The sequence below is a fragment of the Salmo salar genome, chromosome ssa01 (assembly GCF_905237065.1).
Source record: "Salmo salar chromosome ssa01, Ssal_v3.1, whole genome shotgun sequence".
Taxonomy (NCBI): Eukaryota; Metazoa; Chordata; class Actinopteri; order Salmoniformes; family Salmonidae; genus Salmo; species Salmo salar.
The window spans coordinates 16,566,198-16,589,484 of NC_059442.1; the positions used below are offsets into that span (position 1 = coordinate 16,566,198).

Consider the following 23,287-nt stretch of genomic DNA (forward strand, 5'->3'; position numbering starts at 1 on the left):
CGCATTGTTAGTTTAGTTCCGAGGACCTCACCTATGAAAAGGTGATGTAGTATCGGCTACAAGAATCTTTATTTGTGGTTAAATCCTCCATGTTACAATGGCATATGAGGAATATTATAATGGACACACTATATACAGAGTAAAAATGTACCTCTTTCATTGTGAACTGGGGAAAATAATCTCTCCCGCTCTCTCTCTCTGTCAGGTGACTCCCTCCATCTCTCAGAGTTAAGGATTGTGCTGCTGGGGTACAGAGGAGGATCTGGGAAGAGTTCAGCAGGAAACACCATACTGGGCAGAGAGGAGTTTGACCTGAAGACAACTGCTCAGTGTGTGAAGAGACAGGGAGAAGTAGCAGGGAGGCAGGTCACTGTGGTCGACACTCCTGGCTGGTGGAAGAATCTTCCTGTAGAGAGGACTCCTGAGCTGGTTAAACAGGAGATTTTGCTTAGTGTGTCTCTGTGTCCCCCAGGACCCCACACTTTCCTCCTTGTCATATCGGTGGGGTTTTTATACACTGAGGAAGACAGAAGAGCAGTAGAGGAACACTTGACCCTTCTCAGTGAGACAGTCTGGAGTCACACTATAGTGCTGTTTACCCGTGGGGACTGTCTGGGAGACACAACCATTGAGCAGCACATTGAGAGTGAAGGGGAGGCCCTCCAGTGGCTTGTTGAGAAATGTGGAAACAGGTATCATGTCCTCAACAATGAGAACAGAGGGGATGTCACTCAGGTCACAGAGCTGCTGGAGAAGATAGAGGAGACGGTGGCAGGAAACAGAGGAGGACATTTTGAGATAAAGAGGGAGCTACTAGAGAAGATAGAAGTTTGGAGGAGAAAAAAGGAAGACAAAGCTAAACAGCTGTGCATGAGGGTGAAGAAACAGAGAGAGATCCATAGAACATTTATAGGTGAGTTTTCTGTTCATGGTTTATTTTTCAAACTGCTTGGCAGGTATAAAAGCACCAGACAATTGTCATTGACAGTATAATTTTTAATTCTCAGGAGGACACATATTTTCCTAATTATAGATGGACTCACTCTCCATGACTTTTTCCAAATTTGTGGGATTAAAATTAAAATGGATTTAATTGTAATTAGAAACACCTTACAGCAGTGAGTCTTTTTGGGTATGTCTAAGAGCTTTGCACACCTGGATTGTGCAATATTGCCCATTATTCTTTTTAAAATGATTCAAGCTCTGTGAAGTTTGTTGTGGATCATTGCTAGACAACCATATTCTTGCCATAGGTTTTAATGAAAATTTAAGTCAAAACTGTAAATAGGAAACTCAGGAACATTCACTGTCGTCTTGGTAAGTAACTCCAGTGTATGGAGTGGTGTTTTAGGTCTTGTGGCCTTGTGTTTTAGGGTTATTGTTCTCCTGAAAGGTGAATTTGTCTCCCAGTGTCTGTTGGAAAGCAGACTGAACCATGTTTTCCTCTAGGATTTTGCCTGTGCTTAGCTACATTCTGTTTTCTTTTTATCCTGAAAAACTCCCCAGTCCTTGCCGATGACAAGCATACCCATAACATAATGCAGCCACCACCATGCTTGAAAATATGGAGAGTGGTACGCAGTGATGTGTTGTGTTGGATTTGCCCCAAACATAACACTTTGTATTCAGGACAAAATGTTAATTCCTTTGCAAAATGTTTTGCAGTATTGCTTTAGTGTCTTGCAAACAGGATGCAATGTTTTGGAATATGTTTTATTCTGTACAGGCTTCCTTCTATTCACTCCATTATTTAACTCAATATTTTGGAGTAACTACAATGTTGTTGATTCATTCTCAGTTTTCTCTTATCACAGCCATTAAACTCTGCAACTGTTTTAAAATCACCATTGACCTTATGGTGAAATTCCTGAGCAGTTGCCTTCCTCTCTGGCAACTGAGTTAGGAAAGACCTATATCTTTGTATTGACCGGGTGTATTGATACACCATCTAAAGCCTAACTTCATGCTCAAAGGGATATTCAGTGTCAGCTCATTTATTTATATATATATATATATATTGTTTTTTTATCTACCAATCAGTGCCCTTTTTTGTGAGGCATTGGAAAACCTCCCTGGTCTTTAAATCTGTGCATGAATTCACTACTCAATTGAAGAACCTTACAGATAATTGTGTATGTGGGGTACAGAGATGGGGTAGTCATAAAAAAATAATGTCAACCACTATTTTTGCACACAGTGAGTCCATGCAACTCATTATGTGACTTAAGCACATTTTCTTACTCGTGAACTTATTTATGACTTGCCATAAAGTGGTTGAATAATTTTTGACTGAAGACATTTCAGCTTTTCATTTTTAATGAATTTGTAAAAATGTATGTCTATGTGTAGATCTTGCATCTCAGTGCTAGAGGTGTCACTACAGACCCTGGTTCAATTCCAGGCTGTGTCACAACCGGCTGTGACCCAGCACAATTGGCCCAGTGTCATCTGGGTTAGGCCAGGGTAGGCCGTCATTGTAAATAAATATTTGTTCTTAACTGACTTGCCTAGTTAAATATATTTTAAAGATCAGTACAGACAATACATCTCAATTTAATACATGTTACATTCAGGCTGTAAAAAAAAAGGTGATGTGAATATTTTCTGAAGTCACTGAACATGCATCATCCGCTGACATTATTTTTAAGTTAATGCGAGTAACCCCATTTTTGAAACTTCTCTGTAGATTAGCTGTGTTAAAATGGATCGCAATGTGTTTTGAAAATCGCAGCCTACAAAGTGGTCTACGTTATCATAATGCTCCCAAATCACACGTTCAGATCAATAAAAGCTGTGTTCTCTCTGACAGGTGACTACTTCCATCTCTCAGAGCTGAGGATTGTGCTGCTGGGATCCAGAGATGCTGGGAAGAGTTCATCAGGAAACACCATCTTGGGCAGAGAGGAGTTTGACCTGAGGACAGCCACTCAGTGTGTGAAGAGACATGGAGAAGTAGCAGGGAGGCAGGTCACTGTGGTTGACACTCCTGGCTGGTCGAAGAATCTCCCTGTAGAGTACACTCCTGAGCTGGTTAAACAGGAAATTGTGTTCAGTGTGTCTTTGTGTCCCCCAGGACCCCACACTCTCCTCCTGGTCATACGGGTGGATGTTTCATTCAAAGAAGAAGAAACAAATGCTGCAGAGGACCACCTGGAGCTTCTCAGTGAGAAGGTCTGGAGTCACACTATAGTGCTGTTCACCCATGGAGACTGTCTGGGAGACACAACCATTGAGCAGCATATTCAGAGAGAAGGGAAGGCCCTCCAGTGGCTTGTTGAGAAATGTGGAAACAGGTATCATGTCCTCAACAATGAGAAGAAGGGTGATGTCACTCAGGTCACAGAGCTGCTGGAGAAGATAGAGGAGATGGTGGCAGCCAACAGTGGAGATGTGTTTTACCCTGAAAGAGATTGTGAAGAAGGAATGAATTGGATACCTGAGGAGATGTGGGAGAAACCATCTTTGCCATTAAAGGGAGCTCACAGCATAGACCCTCTTCTTCTAAGTAGTAAGTATGGTACTCTGACAGTACCTTCAAATCTCAAGCGTGCTACAACGTTCTTGTTTGGCTACCCTCAATTTAAAAAGGTTAGTTTACCAACTTAGAGGTGCACATATGTTTACAAAAGGATCATGATTAAAAACAAATCAAGATTCCAGTCACACATCATATTACAAAATAACATTTAAACAAAATAAGACAGAGTAAATGCTACAGTCCACTTTCCTTCTGTTATTAACATTATTCATAAACCTGAACCAAACACCATCATAGTGTAGATATCATTATTGCTTATTTCTTTAGTCTAAAATGTTGGGGGAGTGGTGCCGGGACTGCTAACCTGACATATGGAATTGTTTTAAGATGGTCATACTATGGATCATTTAGCTATTTGATTTAGAATTTTAGGACTCCTTTAGGTATAAAAAAAAAAATGATATATTATTTTTGGTTATAAAATATTGATTTTGGCCTTTACTACTGAAGCCCATAGAAACACATTGAAAAACACATTCATACAATGCAAAAAGGACAGTAAAAAAAGAAAATCATAAGAAACAAGACGTTGAAGTGCCTGTCCTAAATCTAGAAGGTATTAAAAAAACTCAAGAAATATATATATATATATATATATATATATATTTTTTTTTTTGTTCACATATTTAACCCCTTTTTTGGGTAGGCACAAAATTACCTTCATCCTTCCATTTCTTTTTTTAAACGGGTACCGGTTACCTTCAGACAAGTCCCGTTAACACTTGTGGGGGTCGTAGAGCAAAACAGAGAACACCATCATGTTTGTTAGAATCTCCCCTTTCCACAGTGGGGTCCCAGTTTGTAGCCCAAACGGGTTGGACACTACCAAACAGAAGTTGGCACATCGACGGTACCGACTTCAAATGATTCTCCTGACATTTGTGGGGGTCCTAGAGCAAAACGGTTGGTAGGATGTCTCATGGTCTGACAAACACCGCTCTAGCTCTACCTTCAGATGCGGAAGTGCGACACTGGCGGATGTAGTGGATTGAGACGCATCCAACGCAAAAAAATATCTCTAGAGATACACTACCATTCAAAAGTTTGGGTTCACATAGAAATGTCCTTGTTTTAGAAAGAAAGGCACATTTTTTGCCAATTAAAATAACATCAAATTGATCAGAAATACAGTGTAGACATTGTTAATATTGTAAATGACTATTGTTGCTGGAAACAGCTGATTTTTCATGGAATATTTACATAGGCGTACAGAGGCCCATTATCAGCAACCATCACTCCTGTGTTCCAATGGCACGTTGTGTTAGCTAATCCAAGTTTATCATTTTAAAAGGCTAATTGATCATTAGAGAACCATTTTGCAATTATGTTAGCACAGTTGAAAACTGTTGTTATGATTAAAGAAGCAATAAAACTGGCCTTCTTTAGACTAGTTGAGTATCTGGAGCGTCAGCATTTGTGGGTTCGATTACAGAAATTGCCAAGAAAATGAAGATCTCGTACAACGCTGTGTACTACTCCCTTCACAGAACAGCGCAAACTGGCTCTAACCAGAATAGAAAGAGGAGTGGGAGGCCCCGGTGCACAACTGAGCAAGAGGACAAGTACATTACAGTGTCTAGTTTGAGAAACAGACGTCTCACAAGTCCTCAACTGGCAGCTTCATTAAATAGTACCCGCAAAACACCAGTCTGAACATCAACGGTGAAGAGGCATCTCCGGTATGCTGGCCTTCTAGGTAGAGTTCCTCTGTCCAGTGTCTGTGTTCTTTTGCCCATCTTAATCTTTTCTTTTTATTGGTCAGTCTGAGATATGGCTTTTTCTTTGCAACACTGCCTAGAAGGCCAGCATCCCGGAGTCGCCTATTCACTGTTGACGTTGAGACTGGTGTTGACCCCAAACTTTTGAACGGCAGTGTATCTCTAGCTTAAACTGATGGATTTTGATGGGGATTTTTTTGTTATGTAACTTACATTACAAGATAACATTTAAGCAAAATGAAACAAAATGTTAGAGACCCCTTTCCTTCTGTTATTAACATTATTCATGAAACTGAACCAACCACCATCATAATGTAGATATCAGCATTGCTTATTTGTTTAGAGTCTAAGTCTAAGGAAATTGATGGGGATTTGTTTGTTATGTAACTTAGCAATCAACTCGAGGAGGTTATCTACATGATGCAAGCATTGTGTTGTTCTACAGTGAGTGGAGGCAGCAGACCTGAGACTGGATATGATGGTTCAGAACAGATGTCGTGGTTGGATCTGTGGCTGAATCTCTGCTGAGGCTAGTGGGTAGGATGTTACAGTTCTTCCCTGAGAATACAGTTTTATCAAAATAAAAATAAAGTGTTGAATGCGTTTATCATTTTATCATTCACCAAGCAAGAAAAATTAATGGATTGTAGAGTACTTCAGCCTAATCTAAGTATTATAGTTCTCTTGTTGTGATGTTGTCCAGTACCTGGAGAATACATATCTGATACCCACAACTCCAGCTTGGATGTCATGAGGTAGGCACTGTTGTCTGAGGCTCCGCTTCTCCCTCACAAAACATGTTCTATAATAATCAGATCTACTGAGGATGTAACAAGCTGTACACATTCAAACATTATTGCACATACACACTAGTAGCATGTCACTGTACACTACCAGTGAAAAGTTTTAGAACACCTACTCATTCAAGGGTTTTTCTTTATTTTTACTATTTTCTACATTGTAGAATAATAGAGAAGACATCAAAACTATGAAATAACACATGTAGTAACCAAAAAAGCATTAAAAAAATCTAAATATATTTGAGATTCTTCAAATAGCCACCCTTTGCCTTGATGACAGCTTTGCACACTCTTGGCATTCTCTCAACCAGCTTCACCTGGAATACTTTTCCAACAGTCTTGAAGGAGTTCCCACATACGTTGAGCACTTGTTGGCTGCTTTTCCTTCACTCTGCGGTCCGACTCATCCCAAACCATCTCAATTTGGTTGAGGTCGGGAGATTGTGGAGGCCTGGTCATTTGATGCAGCACTTCATCACTCTCCTTCTTGGTCAAATAGCCCTTACTCAGCCTGGAGGTGTGTAATGCAGCAATTCGACCATGAAGGCCTGATTCACGCAGTCTCCTCTGAACCGTTGATGTTGAGATGTGTCTGTTACTTGAACTCTGTGAAGCATTTATTTGGGCTGCAATTTCTGAGGCTGGTAACTCTAATGAACTTATCCTTTGCAGCAGAGGTAACTCGGGGTCTTCCTTTCCTGTGGCGGTCCTCAAGAGAGCCAGTTTCATCATAGCGCTTGATGGTTTTTGCGACTGCACTTGAAGAAACTTTAAAAGTTCTTGAAATGTTCCGTATTGACTGACCTTCATGTCTTAAAGTAATGATGGACTGTCATTTCTCTTTGCTTATTTGAGCTGTTTTTGCCATAATATGGACTTGGTCTTTTACCAAATAGGGCTATCTTCTGTATACCACCCCTACCTTGTCACAACACAACTGATAGGCTCAAACGCATTAAGAAGGAAATAAATTCCACAAATTAACTTAAGATGTCAAACCTGTTCATTGAAATACATTCCAGGTGACTAGTTCATGAAGCTGGTTGAGAGAATGCCAAGAGTGTGCAAAGCTGTCATCAAGGCAACGGGTGTCTATTTGAAGAATCTCAAATATAAAATATATTTTAATTTGCTTAACACTTTTTTGGTTACTACATGATTCCATATCAGTTATTTCATAGTTTTGATGTCTTCACTATTATTCGACAATGTAGAAAATAGTATAAATAAATAAAAACCTTGGAATGAGAAGGTGTTCTGAAACTTTTGACCGGTAGTGAATATTAACAAAAATGCTGAAAAATGTACTGAAGATGCAAGAGTGGGGAGGTTGACATCAAGGCTACTGTAGCACAAGCGGAAACCTTCAGAGCTTTCTTCATCTCTGTCTCTCTATTGTAGCATGCAACAATGGATACACTAATTCTCTATCTCCCTGCCCTAACTAACCCTGTTCTCTGAATATAGTTCTGTAGTCAGAAGAATATTTTGTAGTCAGAAGAATCCGTGCACCAGTGACACATCAAACCCTGAATTTGAACACAGCTCTACATCTACACCAGCGGAACATGTAAGTAGACTATATCATCATTGCCTCAGTGTTTCAGTTCAACTCTATTAAAGATTCTCAATACTCACAGTTTGATTATTGTAGGACAGTCATTATTTTAAAGTACTTAAATGTTTTCACTCCTCAAATGTTGTGTAATGTCGAGTTTGCATCCCTCAGTTGTGTAGAAAAGATCCAGTTATATGCCTCAATAATTAATAATAAAAAATAAGCCACTGTCTTAATTATAGATGTCTATTCCTTTCATATGGTATTCAGGCATGTACCGTAATTTCCGGACTATTAAGCGCACCTGAATATAAGCCGCACCCACTGAATTTAAAAAAATATATTATTTTGAACATAAATAAGCCGCACATGTCTATAAGCCGCAGGTGCCTACCAGTACATTGAAACAAATGAACTTTACACAGGCTTTAACGAAGCACGGCTTGTAGCAAAAATAAATGGGCTTTAACGAAACACGGCTTGTAACAAAAATAAATAGGCTTTAACGAAACACGGCTTGTAACAAAAATAAATAGGCTTTAACGAAACACTGCTTGTAACAAAAATAAATGGGCTTTAACGAAACACTGCTTGTAACAAAAATAAATGGGCTTTAACGAAACACTGCTTGTAACAAAAATAAATAGGCTTTAACGAAACACGGCTTGTAACAAAAATAAATGGGCTTTAACGAAACACGGCTTGTAACAAAAATAAATAGGCTTTAACTCAGCACGGCTTGTAACAAAAATAAATGGGCTTTAACGAAACACGGCTTGTAACAAAAATAAATAGGCTTTAACTCAGCACGGCTTGTAACAAAAAATACAAAATTAGCAGTAAACAGTAGCCTACCAAGAAAGACATTGGTCACCATCTTCCTTCTCCTGTGCACTGAAACCATCTCCTTCGGTGTCGGAGTTGAATAGCCTCAGAATTACTTCATCCGATATTGGATCGTTTTCATTGTCGCTCTCGTCACTTTCATCCGGAGGCAAATCCCCCGCTGAGCCCTCTTCAACACGCAGCAGTCCAGCCTTTCGAAAACCGTTGATGATAGTGATTTTTTTGACAATGCTCCACGCTGTCTGGACCCACTGCCAGACTTGACCATAAGTTGCTCTTCGCATGCGGCCCGTTTTAGTGAAGGATTTCTCCCCACTTGTCATCCAAGCCTCCCGCTGAACACGGAGCGCCACCTTAAATGCACGATTTACACTGATGTCGAGTGGCTGCAAATACTTTGTTGTACCCCCAGGAATCAGGGTGACAAAATGACTACCGTAATCAGAATGATGGGAAGTTTGAGAGCGCTCGATTTAATCTAAACAGTAAACAAAAATAGTTGTTTGACCTTAACCCATTCGGCAATTTCATTGGTCTAATGAAAGCATCATGCCGCCAAAAAACTGAGTACGTCACAGAATGTGTTTTTTTTGAGAAAAAAAATTGAAAGCGGGAAAAATCCATATATTAGCCGCGTCATTGTTTAAGCCGCGAGGTTCAAAGCTGGGAAAAAAGTTGCGGCTTATAGTCCAGAATTTACGGTACTTGGATCTGCTCAAGTTTATTTATGTTTTATATGTTTTTATTTAAACCTAACCCGGACGACGCTGGGCCAATTGCGCGCCGCACTATGGGACTCCCAATCACGGCCAGTTGTGATACAGCCTAGAAACGAACCAGGGTCTGTAGTGACACCTCAAGCACTGAGATGCAGTGCCTTAGACCGCTGCGCCAGTCGGGAGCCCTTACAATGATCATCATGTTGACATTAGACCACGTTTCAGGTCCTGAGCGCCACTCGGGACCACTCACAACGATCATCATGTTGACATTAGACCACGTTTCAGGTCCTGAGCGCCACTCGGGACCACTCACAACGATCATCATGTTGACATTAGACCACGTTTCAGATCTTGACATATCGGACAAACATTTTGTACTTTAAAGGGTTCATCTGCAGATGCTACAGTACATACATTTTTTTTTTACATACTATAAATGAATGAATGATATGTACCCATTGATTCTTGACGAATATAACTTAGAAATGCCTCATGAGCTTAGTTCAACTGTCATACTCCATCAGAACCCAAAATATAAGCTTGTTTTACTCCAGTGTTTATAGACAAAATAAATGTAAACAAACACTGTATAGCCTCAAAGCATGGTTGTAACAATCATTTTGATATCATGGATGGTCAGTCCTTGCATCCTTAGCTCTGTCTATGAATTAAAGAGTGGTTACATTTCTCCAGCCTCGACCCTTAGCTTTTTACCCAAACAGTGGTGGGGAAAGAGATTTGTTATTATTTCAACTGCAGATGGCGCCATTAAGACGACTGCAGTGCAGATCGAAGGTGGTCTAGTTGCTTTCTAAGAGACTGCTGATTTGGTGTTTTCAATCTGCATTTCAGACACTTGCTGTTGTGACAAAATTAACACCTGAAACATCCACAGGATTTACAGAAATGTCATGCAGGTAACAATGTATTGCTGATAACATTAATACATTTGATTCAGAGGATTTGTGTTAATTATTGTAACTAATTATTGTCCTGTGTCCTCCAGGCTTCAGTGCTCCCATGCAGGTCTGTTCCAGTGCAGTTTGACAGGGCTGGTGTTTCTGATGAAGGGGGAGGGGGAGGTGCTGTACAGAACTGTCCAATGGGATGAGAATCTCCTGCACTCCACAGGCCAGACTCCTGCAGGACCCCTGTTCAGTATTGAGTGTCTTCAGGGGTCTATCTGTCAGCTACATCTCCCACACTGTGAGATTCTCTCTGGTGAGTTACACACCACTCAGAACTATCATCAAGATGACCAATACAACAGCCAAATGACAGTGGATGAGTAAGATATATTTGTTTTGCAGGAGAGGGTCTTGATTCCCTGTCTGTGGCCCATGTTACTGGTGACAGTGTGGAGGTTTTACCACCACTGAGGGTGACTGACACACACGTAGTGGTGAACATCACAGACCTCTCCTTATGGGGCCTGGTCAGAATGTTTAAACCCTTCCTCTCGATCAAGGGACAGGTGCTGCCTTTCCTCCAATCATTCGGCCATCCTCAGTCAGTTCTGAATGTGATCGTCCTGCCATCGAATGTGCCTCTTAATGAGGTACAGTCCAAATCCATGCGCTAACCAAAACATGTCTTGTCATGTATTTTATATTTTAGAACTGTGGTGCTTACCTAAAAATGTCTGCAAAAAATAATGAAATCATAAAAAATACTATTTAGTTTTTTTTTTATACAGTTGAAGTCGGAAGTTTACATACACTTAGGTTGGAGTCATTAAAACTCGTTTTTCAACCACTCCACAGATTTCTTGTTAACAAACTATAGTTTTGGCAAGTCGGTTAGGACATCTACTTTGTGCATGACACAAGTCATTTTTCCAACAAATGTTTACAGACAGATTATTTCACTTATAATTCACTGTCACAATTCCAGGGGGTCAGAACTTCACATACACTAAGTTGACCGTGCCTTTAAATAGCTTGGAAAATTGCAGAAAATGATGTCATGGCTTTAGAAACTTCTGATAGGCTAATTGACATCATTTGAGTCAATTGGAGGTGTACCTGTGGATGTATTTCAAGGCCTACCTTCAAACTCAGTGCCTCTTTGCTTGACATCATAGGAAACTCAAAAGAAATCAGCCAAAAAATTGTAGACATCCACAAGTCTGGTTCATCCTTGGGAGCTATTTCCAAACGCCTGAAGGTACCACGTTCATCTGTACAAACAATAGTACGCAAGTATAAACCCCATGGGACCACGCAGCCGTCATACTGCTCAGGAAGGACATGCGTTCTGTCCCCTAGAGATGAACGTAATTTGGTGCAAAAAGTGTAAATTAATCTCAGAACAACAGCAAAGGACCTTGTGAAGATGCTGGAGGAAACAGGTACAAAAGTATCTATTACACAGTAAAATGTGTCCAATATCAACATAACCTGAAAGGCCGCTCAGCAAGGAAGAAGCCACTGCTCCAAAACCGCCCTGAAAAAGCCAGACTACGGTTTGCAACTGCACATGGGGACTAAGATCGTACGTTTTGGAGAAATGTCCTCTGGTCTGATGAAACAAAAATAGAACTGTTTGGCCATAATGACCATCGTTATGTTTGGAGGAGAAAGGGGGATGCTTGCAAGCCGAGGAACACCATCCCAACCGTGAAGCATAGGGGTGGCAGCATCATGTTGTGGGGGTGCTTTGCTGCCGGAGGGACTGGAGCACTTCACAAAATAGATGACATCTTGAGGATGGAAAATTATGTGGATATATTGAAGCAACATCTCAAGACATCAGTCAGGAAGTTAAAGCTTGGTCGCAAATGGGTCTTCCAAATGGACAATGACCCTAAGCATACTTCCAATGTTGTGGCAAAATGGCTTAAGGACAACAAAGTCAAGGTATTGGAGTGGCCATCACAAAGCCCTGACTTCAATCCTATAGAAAATTTGTGGGCAGAACTGAAAAAGCGTGTGCGAGCAAGGATGCCTACAAACCTGACTCAGTTACACCAGCTCTGTCAGGAGGAATGGGCCAAAATTCACCCAACTTATTGTGGAAAGCTTGTGGAAGGCTACCCAAAACGTTTGACCCAAGTTAAACAATTTAAAGGCAATGCTACCAAATACTAATTGAGTGTCTGTAAACCCACTGGGAATGTGATGAAGGAAATAAAAAGCTGAAATAAATCATTCTCTCTACTATTATTCTGACATTTCACATTCTTAAAATAAAGTGGTGATCCTAACTGACCTAAGACAAGGAATTTTTACTAGATATTAATGTCAGGAATTGTGAAAAACTGAGTTTAAATGTATTTGGCTAAGGTGTATGTAAACTTCCGACTTCAACTCTGTGGCTTTCCTTTTGACAGGAAATGGGGTAACTTTGTTCAACTTCAAAAAGCTTTTTTTTTCTTCTTAAAACATGGTTCAAGACAAAACATTTAGGTAGTGTTCAATTCCCCCCTTTTAGGTCTTCATGTCCTCATTGATAATCATCTGTTATTCTGTGGCAGGTGAAGCAACAACAAACAGGGAACACTTACATACCGGTCTGTTCGGATTGCACTCTAAGTCGAGGGGGAAAGTACAGTCTCTTCTGTGATCTGAAGAAGATACAGGACATCTACCCAAAAGCTAAGGTAGACTCTGACTGATGTTGTTTACAGATGATGTCACATACTGATGATGATGTCGCATAGTGATGATGTCACATACTGATGATGTCACATAGTGATGATGACATCACATTGTGCCAGATGTACACTCATGGCCGGCTCCCCCCGCCCACCCACCTATCTATCAATCAATCAATCAAATTTATTTATAAAGCCCTTTTTACATCAGCCGATGTCACAAAGTGCTATACAGAAACCCAGCCTCAAACCCCAAATGTAGATACACGGTGGCTAGGAAAAACTCCCTAGACAAGCAGGAACCTAGGAAAAAACCTAGAGATGAACCAGGCTCTAGTGGGCAAAACATTTTGGTGGCCCCCCTCGTAACGTCGGAGAGAAATTTACGCTAAATTCATTTCCTGCAATTTTGCACATTTTGCCATGGGCTGGAGATATATTTTATTTCATGCAATTCTTCTCATTTTTATAAGGGTCAGAGAGAATAATTTTTTAGTTTTATGGCTAATTTCCTGCAATTCTACCCATTTTGCCATGACTTATACAATGTTTATGATATCTAAGTGAGAGGGACTATCAAAATCAATGGGGGCCTCCTAGAGGTCAGGGCCCCTGGGCATGTGCCCTGCGTGAACGGTCGGTATTCGGCCATGATTACTACAAGTTTCGATAGCTGGATAGACTCATTTACCAGTCTAAAAATTGTTAGCTGACATGGCTAATTGGAGTGACTATCAGTGACTGACAGAAGAGAAATTGCTGATGCACAACCACATTTCGAACTTGTACCTTGTGTATTCTACTATTTTAACTCTCAACAGTAAGTTGCTTGGGGCTTATGCCTGGAGCCAACCCTGTTTACACTGATAACTAAACATTGTACATTCCATGCTAATAATTACCTCACTTTGCTGAGGTGACACATAACCTATAAGTTGTGTAGACGGCTTGTTCTATACCAGGTACTCCCAAACTGGCAATGCTGTCGGGGGTAGGCCAAATAAAAATGTGATTCAAATTTTTTTTTTTAAACGTCACATTTTCAAACAGTCCATTTATATTTTCCAACGGGGCTATACATTTGGGTGAGGTTTTTTTCTCGCCTGAGTGACCTCGTTTCACTGCCAAAAATAAAATTAAACCATCTAGTGTTCAGCAAAATAACAACACAATGTCAAATACAGGTAACCTAGTCAAATAATTAACATCCAATCACATTAACCGTTACTCTCGCGGGAATTCCACTAATGGTGGCTCAGTTGTTAGAGCATGGTGTTTGCAACGCCAGGGTTGTGGGTTTGATTCCCACGGTGGACCAGTACAGAGAAAAAATGTATGAAATGTATGCATTCTCTACTGTAAGTTGCTCTGGATAAGAGCGTCTGCTAAATGACTAAAATGTAAATGTAAATATGTAGCTGCTGCTCATTCCGTTTGCTCGAAAATTGATAAATGGCAAAAAAAAGTAAGGCCCGCATCCATAGAGACACATACCAGCTCTACTGGTAGTATTACTACTACAAGCACTACTACACCTACACCTGTTGATGACACAAGTTGTTCTGCTTCCACGAGCACATCCAATGCTAGCATCAGTAATTCTGCATTTGTTGTTAGCCCAGCTAGCATGGACACTGACAGTTGTGAATCTGATGCAGCCGAAGAGATACTGCCCCCTTACCCGGGAAAGCACCGAACAACAGACAGGGACGTTTGATCATCGAAGAGGCGCAAATATGATAAGAACTACATTGATTTGAGGTTCACTTATATTGGGAGTAGGGTCTTTCCTCAAAAGTACTATCTCACAACTCAATGAAACCTTCACTCTTGCTCAGACATTTAGAAACAAAACATGCCAATTTTAAAAATAAGCCACGGGAGTTTTTTTGCGAAAATTTATATGACTTTCGAGTAGTAAGACATGTATAAAAGCAACAGATACCATTAATAAGAAGGGGCTAGAAGCATTTACATTTTTACATTTAAGTCATTTAGCAGACGCTCTTATCCAGAGCGACTTACAAATTGGTGCATTCACCTTATGATATCCAGTGGAACAACCACTTTACAATAGTGCATCTAAATCTTTTAAGGGGGGGGTTAGAAGGATTACTTTATCCTATCCTAGGTATTCCTTAAAGAGGTGGGGTTTCAGGTGTCTCCGGAAGGTGGTGATTGACTCCGCTGTCCTGGCGTCGTGAGGGAGCTTGTTCCACCATTGGGGTGCCAGAGCAGCGAACAGTTTTGACTGGGCTGAGCGGGAACTGTGCTTCCTCAGAGGTAGGGAGGCGAGCAGGCCAGAGGTGGATGAAGGCAGTGCCCTTGTTTGGGTGTAGGGCCTGATCAGAGCCTGAAGGTACGGAGGTGCCGTTCCCCTCACAGCTCCGTAGGCAAGCACCATGGTCTTGTAGCGGATGCGAGCTTCAACTGGAAGCCAGTGGAGAGAGCGGAGGAGCGGGGTGACGTGAGAGAACTTGGGAAGGTTGAACACCAGACAGGCTGCGGCGTTCTGGATGAGTTGTAGGGGTTTAATGGCACAGGCTGGGAGCCCAGCCAACAGCGAGTTGCAGTAATCCAGACGGGAGATGACAAGTGCCTGGATTAGGACCTGCGCCGCTTCCTGTGTGAGGCAGGGTCGTACTCTGCGAATGTTGTAGAGCATGAACCTACAGGATCGGATCACCGCCTTGATGTTAGTGGAGAACGACAGGGTGTTGTCCAGGGTCACGCCAAGGTTCTTAGCACTCTGGGAGGAGAAGCGTCTTATATGGTGAGCTACCGAGTGGCTAGGACAGGCAAGCCCCATACTATTGTGGAGGACTTACTTCTTCCTGCTGCCGCGGATATGACTGGGACAATGCTGGGGGAAAAGGCCAAAAAAAACTATACAGACAATACCTCCATCAAACAACACTGTTTCACGGCGCATCAGTGACATGGCAGGAGATGTTATGAAACAATTACTGCTTCGCATACAAGCCAGTGAATTCTATGCGTTGCAGCTGGATGAGTCAACAGACGTGGCGGACCTGGTGCAGCTCCTGGTATATGTCCGTTACGTTTACGGGGGTCAATTAAGGAAGACATCCTCTTCTGCAAACCACTTGAAACCAGGACAACAGGAGAGGATATTTTTAAAATACTGGACAGCTTTGTGACATCAAATGGACTTTGGTGGTCAAGATGTGTTGGTATCTGTACTGATGGCGCAAAAGCCATGACAGGGAGACATAGTGGAGTGGTAAGGCGCGTGCAAGCAGTTCCTCCCAACGCCACTTGGGTACACTGCAGCATCCACCGAGAGGCTCTTGCTGCCAAAGGAATGCCTGGCAGCTTGAAAGACATTTTGGACACTACAGTGAAAATGGTTAACTTTCTTAAAGCAAGGCCCCTGAACTCTCGTGTATTTTCTGCACTATGCAATGAAATGGGCAGCGACCATGTAACGCTTTGACAACATACAGAAGTGCGCTGGTTATCAAGGGGCAAAGTATTGACACATTTTTTTTATTGGGAGACGAGCCAAAAGTTTTCTTTACTGACCATAATTTTCACTTGTCTGACCGCTTGCATGATGACGAGTTTCTCACACGACTGGCCTATCTGGGTGATGTTTTTTCTCGCCTGAATGATCTAAATCTAGGATTACAGGGACTCTCTGCAACTATATTCAATTTGCGGGACAAAATTGAGGCTATGATTATGTCAAGTCCTGACCAGTATAAGGGGTTATTTGTTATTGTAGTTTGGTCAGGACGTGGCAGGGGTGTGGTTAGAGTGTTTCGGGGTTTGTTGGGTTATGTTCTTGTTAGTCTATTTCTATGTTAGTTCTAGTATGTCTATTTCTATGTGGTGTTTGTTGGGTTGACCTTCAATTGGAAGCAGCTGCTCCTAGTTGCTTCTAATTGAAGGTCCTATTTAAGAAGGGTGTTTTTTCTATAGGATTTTGTGGGTAGTTGCTTCCTTGTTTAGTGTTTGTTGCACCTGACAGGTCTGTTTCGTTTTGTTCTTTTTGTATACGTATTTAGTTGTTTCTCCTTCTTCAAATAAAAAGAAGATGATTATACATATTCCCGCTGCATTATGGTCCAATCCTTATGACAACCGTGACAGATTAAGAAGTTGGAGCTCTTCTCTGTCTGCATTAACAAGGACAACACACATGTCTTTCCATCGTTGTATGATTTTTTGTGTGCAAATTAACTCAAGCTTACGGACAATGTCAAATGTGATATAGCAAAGCACCTGAGTGAGTTGGGTGCGTAATTACGCAGGTACTTTCCCGAAACGGATGACACAAACAACTGGATTCGTTGTCCCTTTCATGCTCTGCCTCCAGTCCACTTACCGATATCTGAACAAGAGAGCCTCATCGAAATTGCAACAAGCGGTTCTGTGAAAATGTTATTTAATCAGAAGCCACTGCCAGATTTCTGGATTGGGCTGCGCTCAGAGTATCCTGCCTTGGCAAATCGCGCTGTTAAGACACTGATGCCCTTTGCAACCACGTACCTATGTGAGAGTGGATTCTCGGCCCTCACTAGCAAGAAAACTAAATACAGGCACAGACTGTTTGTGGAAAATGATGTGAGACTGAGACTCTCCAATACAACCCAACATTGCAGAGTTATGTGCATCCTTTCAAGCACACCCTTCTCATTAACCTGTGGTGAGTTATTCACCATTATCAATGAACAAATAACGTTTTATATGTAAGATGGCTAAATAAAGAGCAAAATTATTGATTATCATTATATTATTATTTGTGCCCTAGTTCTACAAGAGCTCGTTGTCACTTCCCACAAGCCGGGTTGTGACAAATTCACACTCATTCTTACGTTTAATAAAGGTATCGTATAGTGTGTGTGTTTGGCAGGCTTACAATGATAGCAAAAAAACAACATTTGAGAGTGCGCTGACCCTGGTGCTAGAGGGGGTACGCAGCTGGAGGTTGAATGTTTGAAGGGGTACGGGACTATAAAAAGTTTGGGAACCACAGTTCTATACAACTCTGTTACTGGTTGTTGCTCCTCTCCTAATATAGGAAACATACCAGAGCATCGGATGTCTGAGTGCCTTTGACTAGAACATGTTTTAACACGGCAGCGACACCAAGCGATAGGACGGCCACACGCTGCTTTAAGCTGTTCATCGTTGTGGTGTGTCTGAGATACAAGGAAAGGGTTTGATAACAGCACAAGTACAATTTACAATGTAGTCTAATCTACTGTCACTTTGTGTTTCAGCGTATTCAGATTTACTGGGACTATGGTCCAAACTACCACCCCACCTTTCAGGTGTTCCTGAACCCAGACACGGAACATGTAGAGCTGAGACTTCTGGAAAGAGGGGCTGATGGACATGAAGTGTGGGCAGGACGTGCCCTTCTGCCAGGTAAAACTATACAATTATTATTTTAATTAAAACCTTAAAATACCTTAGCCACAATGTCCTCAGTACTGCTGGTTCCTCTTTTCTCATTGGTTGGCTACCATTAAGATTTCTCTAACATCATGTTTAGTGGGCACAACAGGACAAAACATATTTGGAAACTTGAACTTGTCCAATAAGGAACACTCATTTTTTGTTTTCCATTAAAAAAATTTTTTAGCAAACATAAACTCAAATGAACATGGTAAAGGTGCCCGATATCTAAATTAGTTCTAAGATGAAAGATGAAATCCAGCTGTGTTTGGGACAAGGCTTGTATATGAGAAGGTTTTCTTTAAACCCATCCAACCACCATTCCCACCTTACTGTGGACCCATCAGTGATGTGGATGGATTCGTGATAGAAGGGATTATCTGCTGCTGCACTGTGCTTGTAAACACTGGTGTTGCACAGCATACATAATTGTATACAGAGGTTCATGTCTTTGTTTTCCCGACTCTCAGGTGCTGTGTTAGTGGGAAGGGATCGGGCTGAGAACAGTCACAGTGATTCTGCAGAGAAGCAACTGCATTCTGTACGAAAGGACTTTGTGGATCGTGTGTCAAAGTCGGTTGTTGACGATCTGCTGGATGAAATGAAATGAAATGAAATGGAGACAGTAAAAGTGATTCCTGAGAGGGCAGAGAAGGCCCGGGAAGTCATTGACATGGTGCTGAGGAAAGGAGCTGTTTCATGTTTAATAATGAAAACCCTTCTGGTTGAACTGGACCCCTTCTTATGCACAACGCTTGGCTTCAGCTAAAACATTGTTAGAGTATGATGCATTGATGAGCATGTCCTTTGACGTCTACATTCATTAATACATCTGGTCTGTACTTTGCATATTGAGCTAAATCCTTTTTGATTATTTTGGAATTAGCATGTTAGGCTGGTCACTTCGCTATCATTCAACATAACCTCAACCTCAATATGCAATGTATTGAACTCTCTTCAATAAGCCAAACATGTTGGATTTCAGGTTAGAGTGTGAATAGTGTATATAATGTCAAGTTGAATCATTATAAAATCACAGATGAATTGCACTTTTTCTATTTTTGTATTGTCTGTATTTGTTTTTATGTCCTTTTTGTGCTTGATGACATACGGTATTTTAATATAGAGCCGCAAACCATCTTATTTTATTGTACTGGACAGTCAACTTCTCATTCCACTACAACATGTAACGTGAACTAGTGCCAATACCGTGCAGTCACACATTCTATGACATGATAATCACCTCCATGATAATGGTTTGATATGATTGATCTTTTAATAATAATAGCTATCATTGTGACTGTACATAGCAATTAAGTAAAATACTGATGACCATTTTGAAAAAATAGGGGGGGGGGAGATTATTGAATTTGTATCAAAAAATATATTTATAATCATTAGATTGTAATTGATTTGATTATCTCTGTATTAATTTCCTTTGTTTTCAAAACTTAAATAAAGAAGATATTAAACCTAGCAATCATTGATCAGAATTGTCAGGGTTGATCTCTATAGTGAAACACTTATTTCATTTCTGGTAGTCTAACACAATCAACATGTAATGAAGTGACAACACAAACACTGTTTTACACGCCAATTACGCCTCATTAGTGTTCATGGGACTCCAATATAATCACAACTTGTTGATGATAAGACCAGGTAGCGTTGTAACACTTCACTTTAACAAGGCACAGAGTAGGGTTGTCTCTCTCACTGATGCTTCTCATTAATAGTCCTTAAATGGTCATTTAGTCAAACAGTTGAGAATAGACTTATCTAAAACTGACAATAACAGGAAACTCAGGTTGTTCTACTGTGTTTCTACAGACAGTGACATATAGTGTATCATATTCTCACTGTGTGCATAGCGCAGAATCATTGTTTTGGCTACAATTATGATCAATGAATAGCCTACTAGTTCCGTAACGTCAGTCAGGTGTGTGTTTTTCTGAGAAGAGTTTTTTTTTTTATCAGATATTATTGCGCAGATCATAGAAAATGTATGTCCTCTGCTTTGGTTGTCCATCATCTTAAACTCTGAGTGTAACGGCGAAATGAGAGAAACCAACTAATTTATGAACGTTTGAATTAATGCATAATTTCTGTATCTAATGTGTACATGGGGCAATTTCCGATGTTATCCTTTATATAGTATGGATGAGTTCAACACCCAAAATGCAAGACGTCCTGTACTACCTGAATGAATACTAACACTGTGGTATTTCTCTCTTTTTCGTTTGATCATATTGATGACCAATACAAACCTGATCACATCACTGTGAAGGACAGAAGACTCTCACTGTCCCTATGGACCATATTGATTTCAATACGTTTGAATTTATTGGCTAGATGTCTTTCATGGGCTGGTTAAAACATCCATTGCCATTCCTCTGGTCATGGGTCAGGTTTCCAGGATTAAATGAAATAGAGGTATTTCAGAATATTGAGACAGACTAACGTGAGCTGTTGGACTCACCATCGACCTAAGAGGTGTCTTGGTATTTGGAGGAGCCGTAACGGATGGATGGAAGCATGGATGGATGGAAGGATGAGCGAAAGGAGGCATATGATGTTGTCTTTGGTTCCTCTTGTCTCCTTACCGTATTGTCACACAATTTGTTCCAAGTATGTTAATGTACTACTATATATTCTTGTTACATGACTGTCTTCTTTCTGTGAAAGATCCATATGAACAAAGTGATTGTTGTCTTATGTCTTGGTTGTCTGTCCTCTTTAGTTTGTTTCTGAGATGTACAGTCCATTACTCTAGCACGGTGTCATGTTGTATAGAAACACAATCTGGTTTATAAATAACTGTTGAAAACAAGTATTTCAATAAATGCTAATATGATTGTTAATGGATGTGCATGTATCTCATTTCTCCTCCCTGAAGTGAACATGTCATGATGTGAAACCAGAGACAGAGAGAGCATGTGTAGGGTTTCCTGAGTTTCAGAGTTTTTTCTGACCACATGACGAAAAAGTAGTAGGACCATGACTACACTCTGCAGAGCAGAACTAACACCCTGATACCATGGTAACAGAACTAACACCCATTACTGCCCATGTATACCATGGAAACAGAACTAACATCCATTACTGCCCATGTATACCATGGAAACAGAACTAACACCCATTACTGCCCATGTATACCATGGTAACAGAACTAACATCCATTACTGCCCATGTATACCATGGTAACAGAACTAACACCCATTACTGCCCATGTATACCATGGTAACAGAACTAAGCCCCATTACTGCCCATGTATACCATGGTAACAGAACTAACACCCATTACTGCCCATGTATACCATGGAAACAGAACTAACATCCATTACTGCCCATGTATACCATGGTAACAGAACTAACACCCATTACTGCCCATGTATACCATGGTAACAGAACTAACACCCATTACTGCCCATGTATACCATGGTAACAGAACTAACACCCATTACTGCCCATGTATACCATGGTAACAGAACTAACACCTATTACTGCCCATGTATACCATGGTAACAGAACTAACCCCCATACTGCCCATGTATACCATGGTATCAGAACTAACACCTATACTGTTCATGTTTACCATGGTATCAGAACTAACCCCCATACTGCCCATGTATAACATGGTATCAGAACTAACCCCCATACTGCCCATGTATACCATGGTATCAGAACTAACACCTATACTGTTCATGTTTACCATGGGATCAGAACTAACCCCCATACTGCCCATGTATACCATGGTATCAGAACTAACCCCCATACTGCCCATGTATACCATGGTATCAGAACTAACCCCCATACTGCCCATGTATAACATGGTATCAGAACTAACCCCCATACTGTTCATGTTTACCATGGGATCAGAACTAACCCCCATACTGCCCATGTATACCATGGTATCAGAACTAACCCCCATACTGCCCATGTATACCATGGTATCAGAACTAACCCCCATACTGCCCATGTATAACATGGTATCAGAACTAACCCCCATACTGTTCATGTATACCATGGTATCAGAACTAACCCCTATACTGTTCATGTTTACCATGGTATTGCACCTTCTCATATAAAGTCCATAAAAGTAATCAACTCACTGACAGATTTAATACTCGGTGATCATACCTAAAATCTTTTTTTACAACAGCACTGATTAAATGAATTCAACCACTAAAGCTCAGTCAGATATTTAGGCTACTAGTCTCTCTAGACAGATGGGTTGCCTCCCACAATGTACCAATGTTCCTGCTTTGCCTACTAGTTCTGGGTTTTCGAGACTATGGGATAATCTCTATTGCACAGTCCTCGTGTCCTCTTTCCTCCTTAAAACCCATTGGAGGAAAAGGTCAGAGGAGAGGGACCTCTGGCTTTCTCATCCAATGGGTTTTGAGAAAAGGCAAGGAGAGAGGCTCCGAGGAGTATGCAATTGAGATTCTCCCAATCTGTTCAGGTTGGATGGGATGGGCTCCAGAGCTGCGCCACAAGTTTTTTACTTTCTCCTACTCATTTACTTACAGTGGGGGGGAAAAGTATTTGATCCCCTGCTGATTTTGTACGTTTTCCCACTGATAAAGAAAGGATCAGTCTATAATTTTAATGGTAGGTTTATTTGAACAGTGAGAGACGGAATAACAACAAAAATATCCAGAAAAACGCATGTCAAAAATGTTATAAAATGATTTGCATTTTAATGAGGGAAATAAGGATTTGACCCCTCTGCAAAACATGACTTAGTACTTGGTGGCAAAACCCTTGCTGACAATCACAGAGGTCAGACAGTTCTTGTAGTTGGCCACCAGGTTTGCACACATCTCAGGAGGGATTTTGTCCCACTCCTCTTTTCAGATCTTCTCCAAGTCATAGGTTTCGAGGCTGACGTTTGGCAACTTCAACCTTCAGCTCCCTCCACAGATTTTCTATGGGATTAAGGTCTGGAGACTGTCTAGGCCACTCCAGGACCTTAATGTGCTTCTTCTTGAGCCACTCCTTTGTTGCCTTGGCCATGTGTTTTGGGTCATTGTCATGCTGGAATACCCATCCACGACCCATTTTCAATGCCCTGGCTGAGGGAA

The 23,287-nt window shown here is 41.0% G+C and overlaps 3 protein-coding genes across 3 annotated transcripts; all 3 read left to right on the plus strand.

Moving 5' to 3' along the window:
- Positions 1-174: 174 nt before the first annotated feature.
- On the plus strand, positions 175-2,691 carry LOC123726700 (GTPase IMAP family member 4; the record flags this gene model as incomplete). The annotated part of the gene is made up of 2 exons (XM_045694348.1): positions 175-913; positions 2,687-2,691. Coding segments are annotated over 2 exons (744 nt in total), but the record flags the coding sequence as incomplete, so codon positions are not given.
- On the plus strand, positions 2,577-5,784 carry LOC123741620 (GTPase IMAP family member 9). The gene is made up of 2 exons (XM_045714645.1): positions 2,577-3,508; positions 5,702-5,784. Exons 1-2 carry the CDS (start codon positions 2,758-2,760, stop codon positions 5,782-5,784), a joined length of 834 nt encoding a protein of 277 aa, XP_045570601.1. The 5' UTR covers positions 2,577-2,757.
- Positions 5,753-21,026, plus strand: LOC106566987 (uncharacterized). The gene is made up of 8 exons (XM_014135757.2): positions 5,753-6,011; positions 7,524-7,626; positions 10,035-10,099; positions 10,189-10,403; positions 10,493-10,740; positions 12,658-12,783; positions 18,027-18,174; positions 18,675-21,026. Exons 1-8 carry the CDS (start codon positions 6,007-6,009, stop codon positions 18,812-18,814), a joined length of 1,050 nt encoding a protein of 349 aa, XP_013991232.2. The 5' UTR covers positions 5,753-6,006; the 3' UTR covers positions 18,815-21,026.
- The last annotated feature ends 2,261 nt before the right edge of the window (positions 21,027-23,287 follow it).

Coding starts and splice junctions, on each gene's coding strand:
- LOC106566987 (XM_014135757.2), top strand. Junction 10,741..12,657: donor CGAATGTGCCTCTTAATGAG/GTACAGTCCAAA, acceptor ATTCTGTGGCAG/GTGAAGCAACAACAAACAGG. Junction 12,784..18,026: donor ACATCTACCCAAAAGCTAAG/GTAGACTCTGAC, acceptor TTTGTGTTTCAG/CGTATTCAGATTTACTGGGA.
- LOC123741620 (XM_045714645.1), top strand. CDS start 2,758: ATGCTCCCAAATCACACGTTCAGATCAATAAAAGCTGTGTTCTCTCTG. Junction 3,509..5,701: donor AGACCCTCTTCTTCTAAGTA/GTAAGTATGGTA, acceptor GTTGTTCTACAG/TGAGTGGAGGCAGCAGACCT.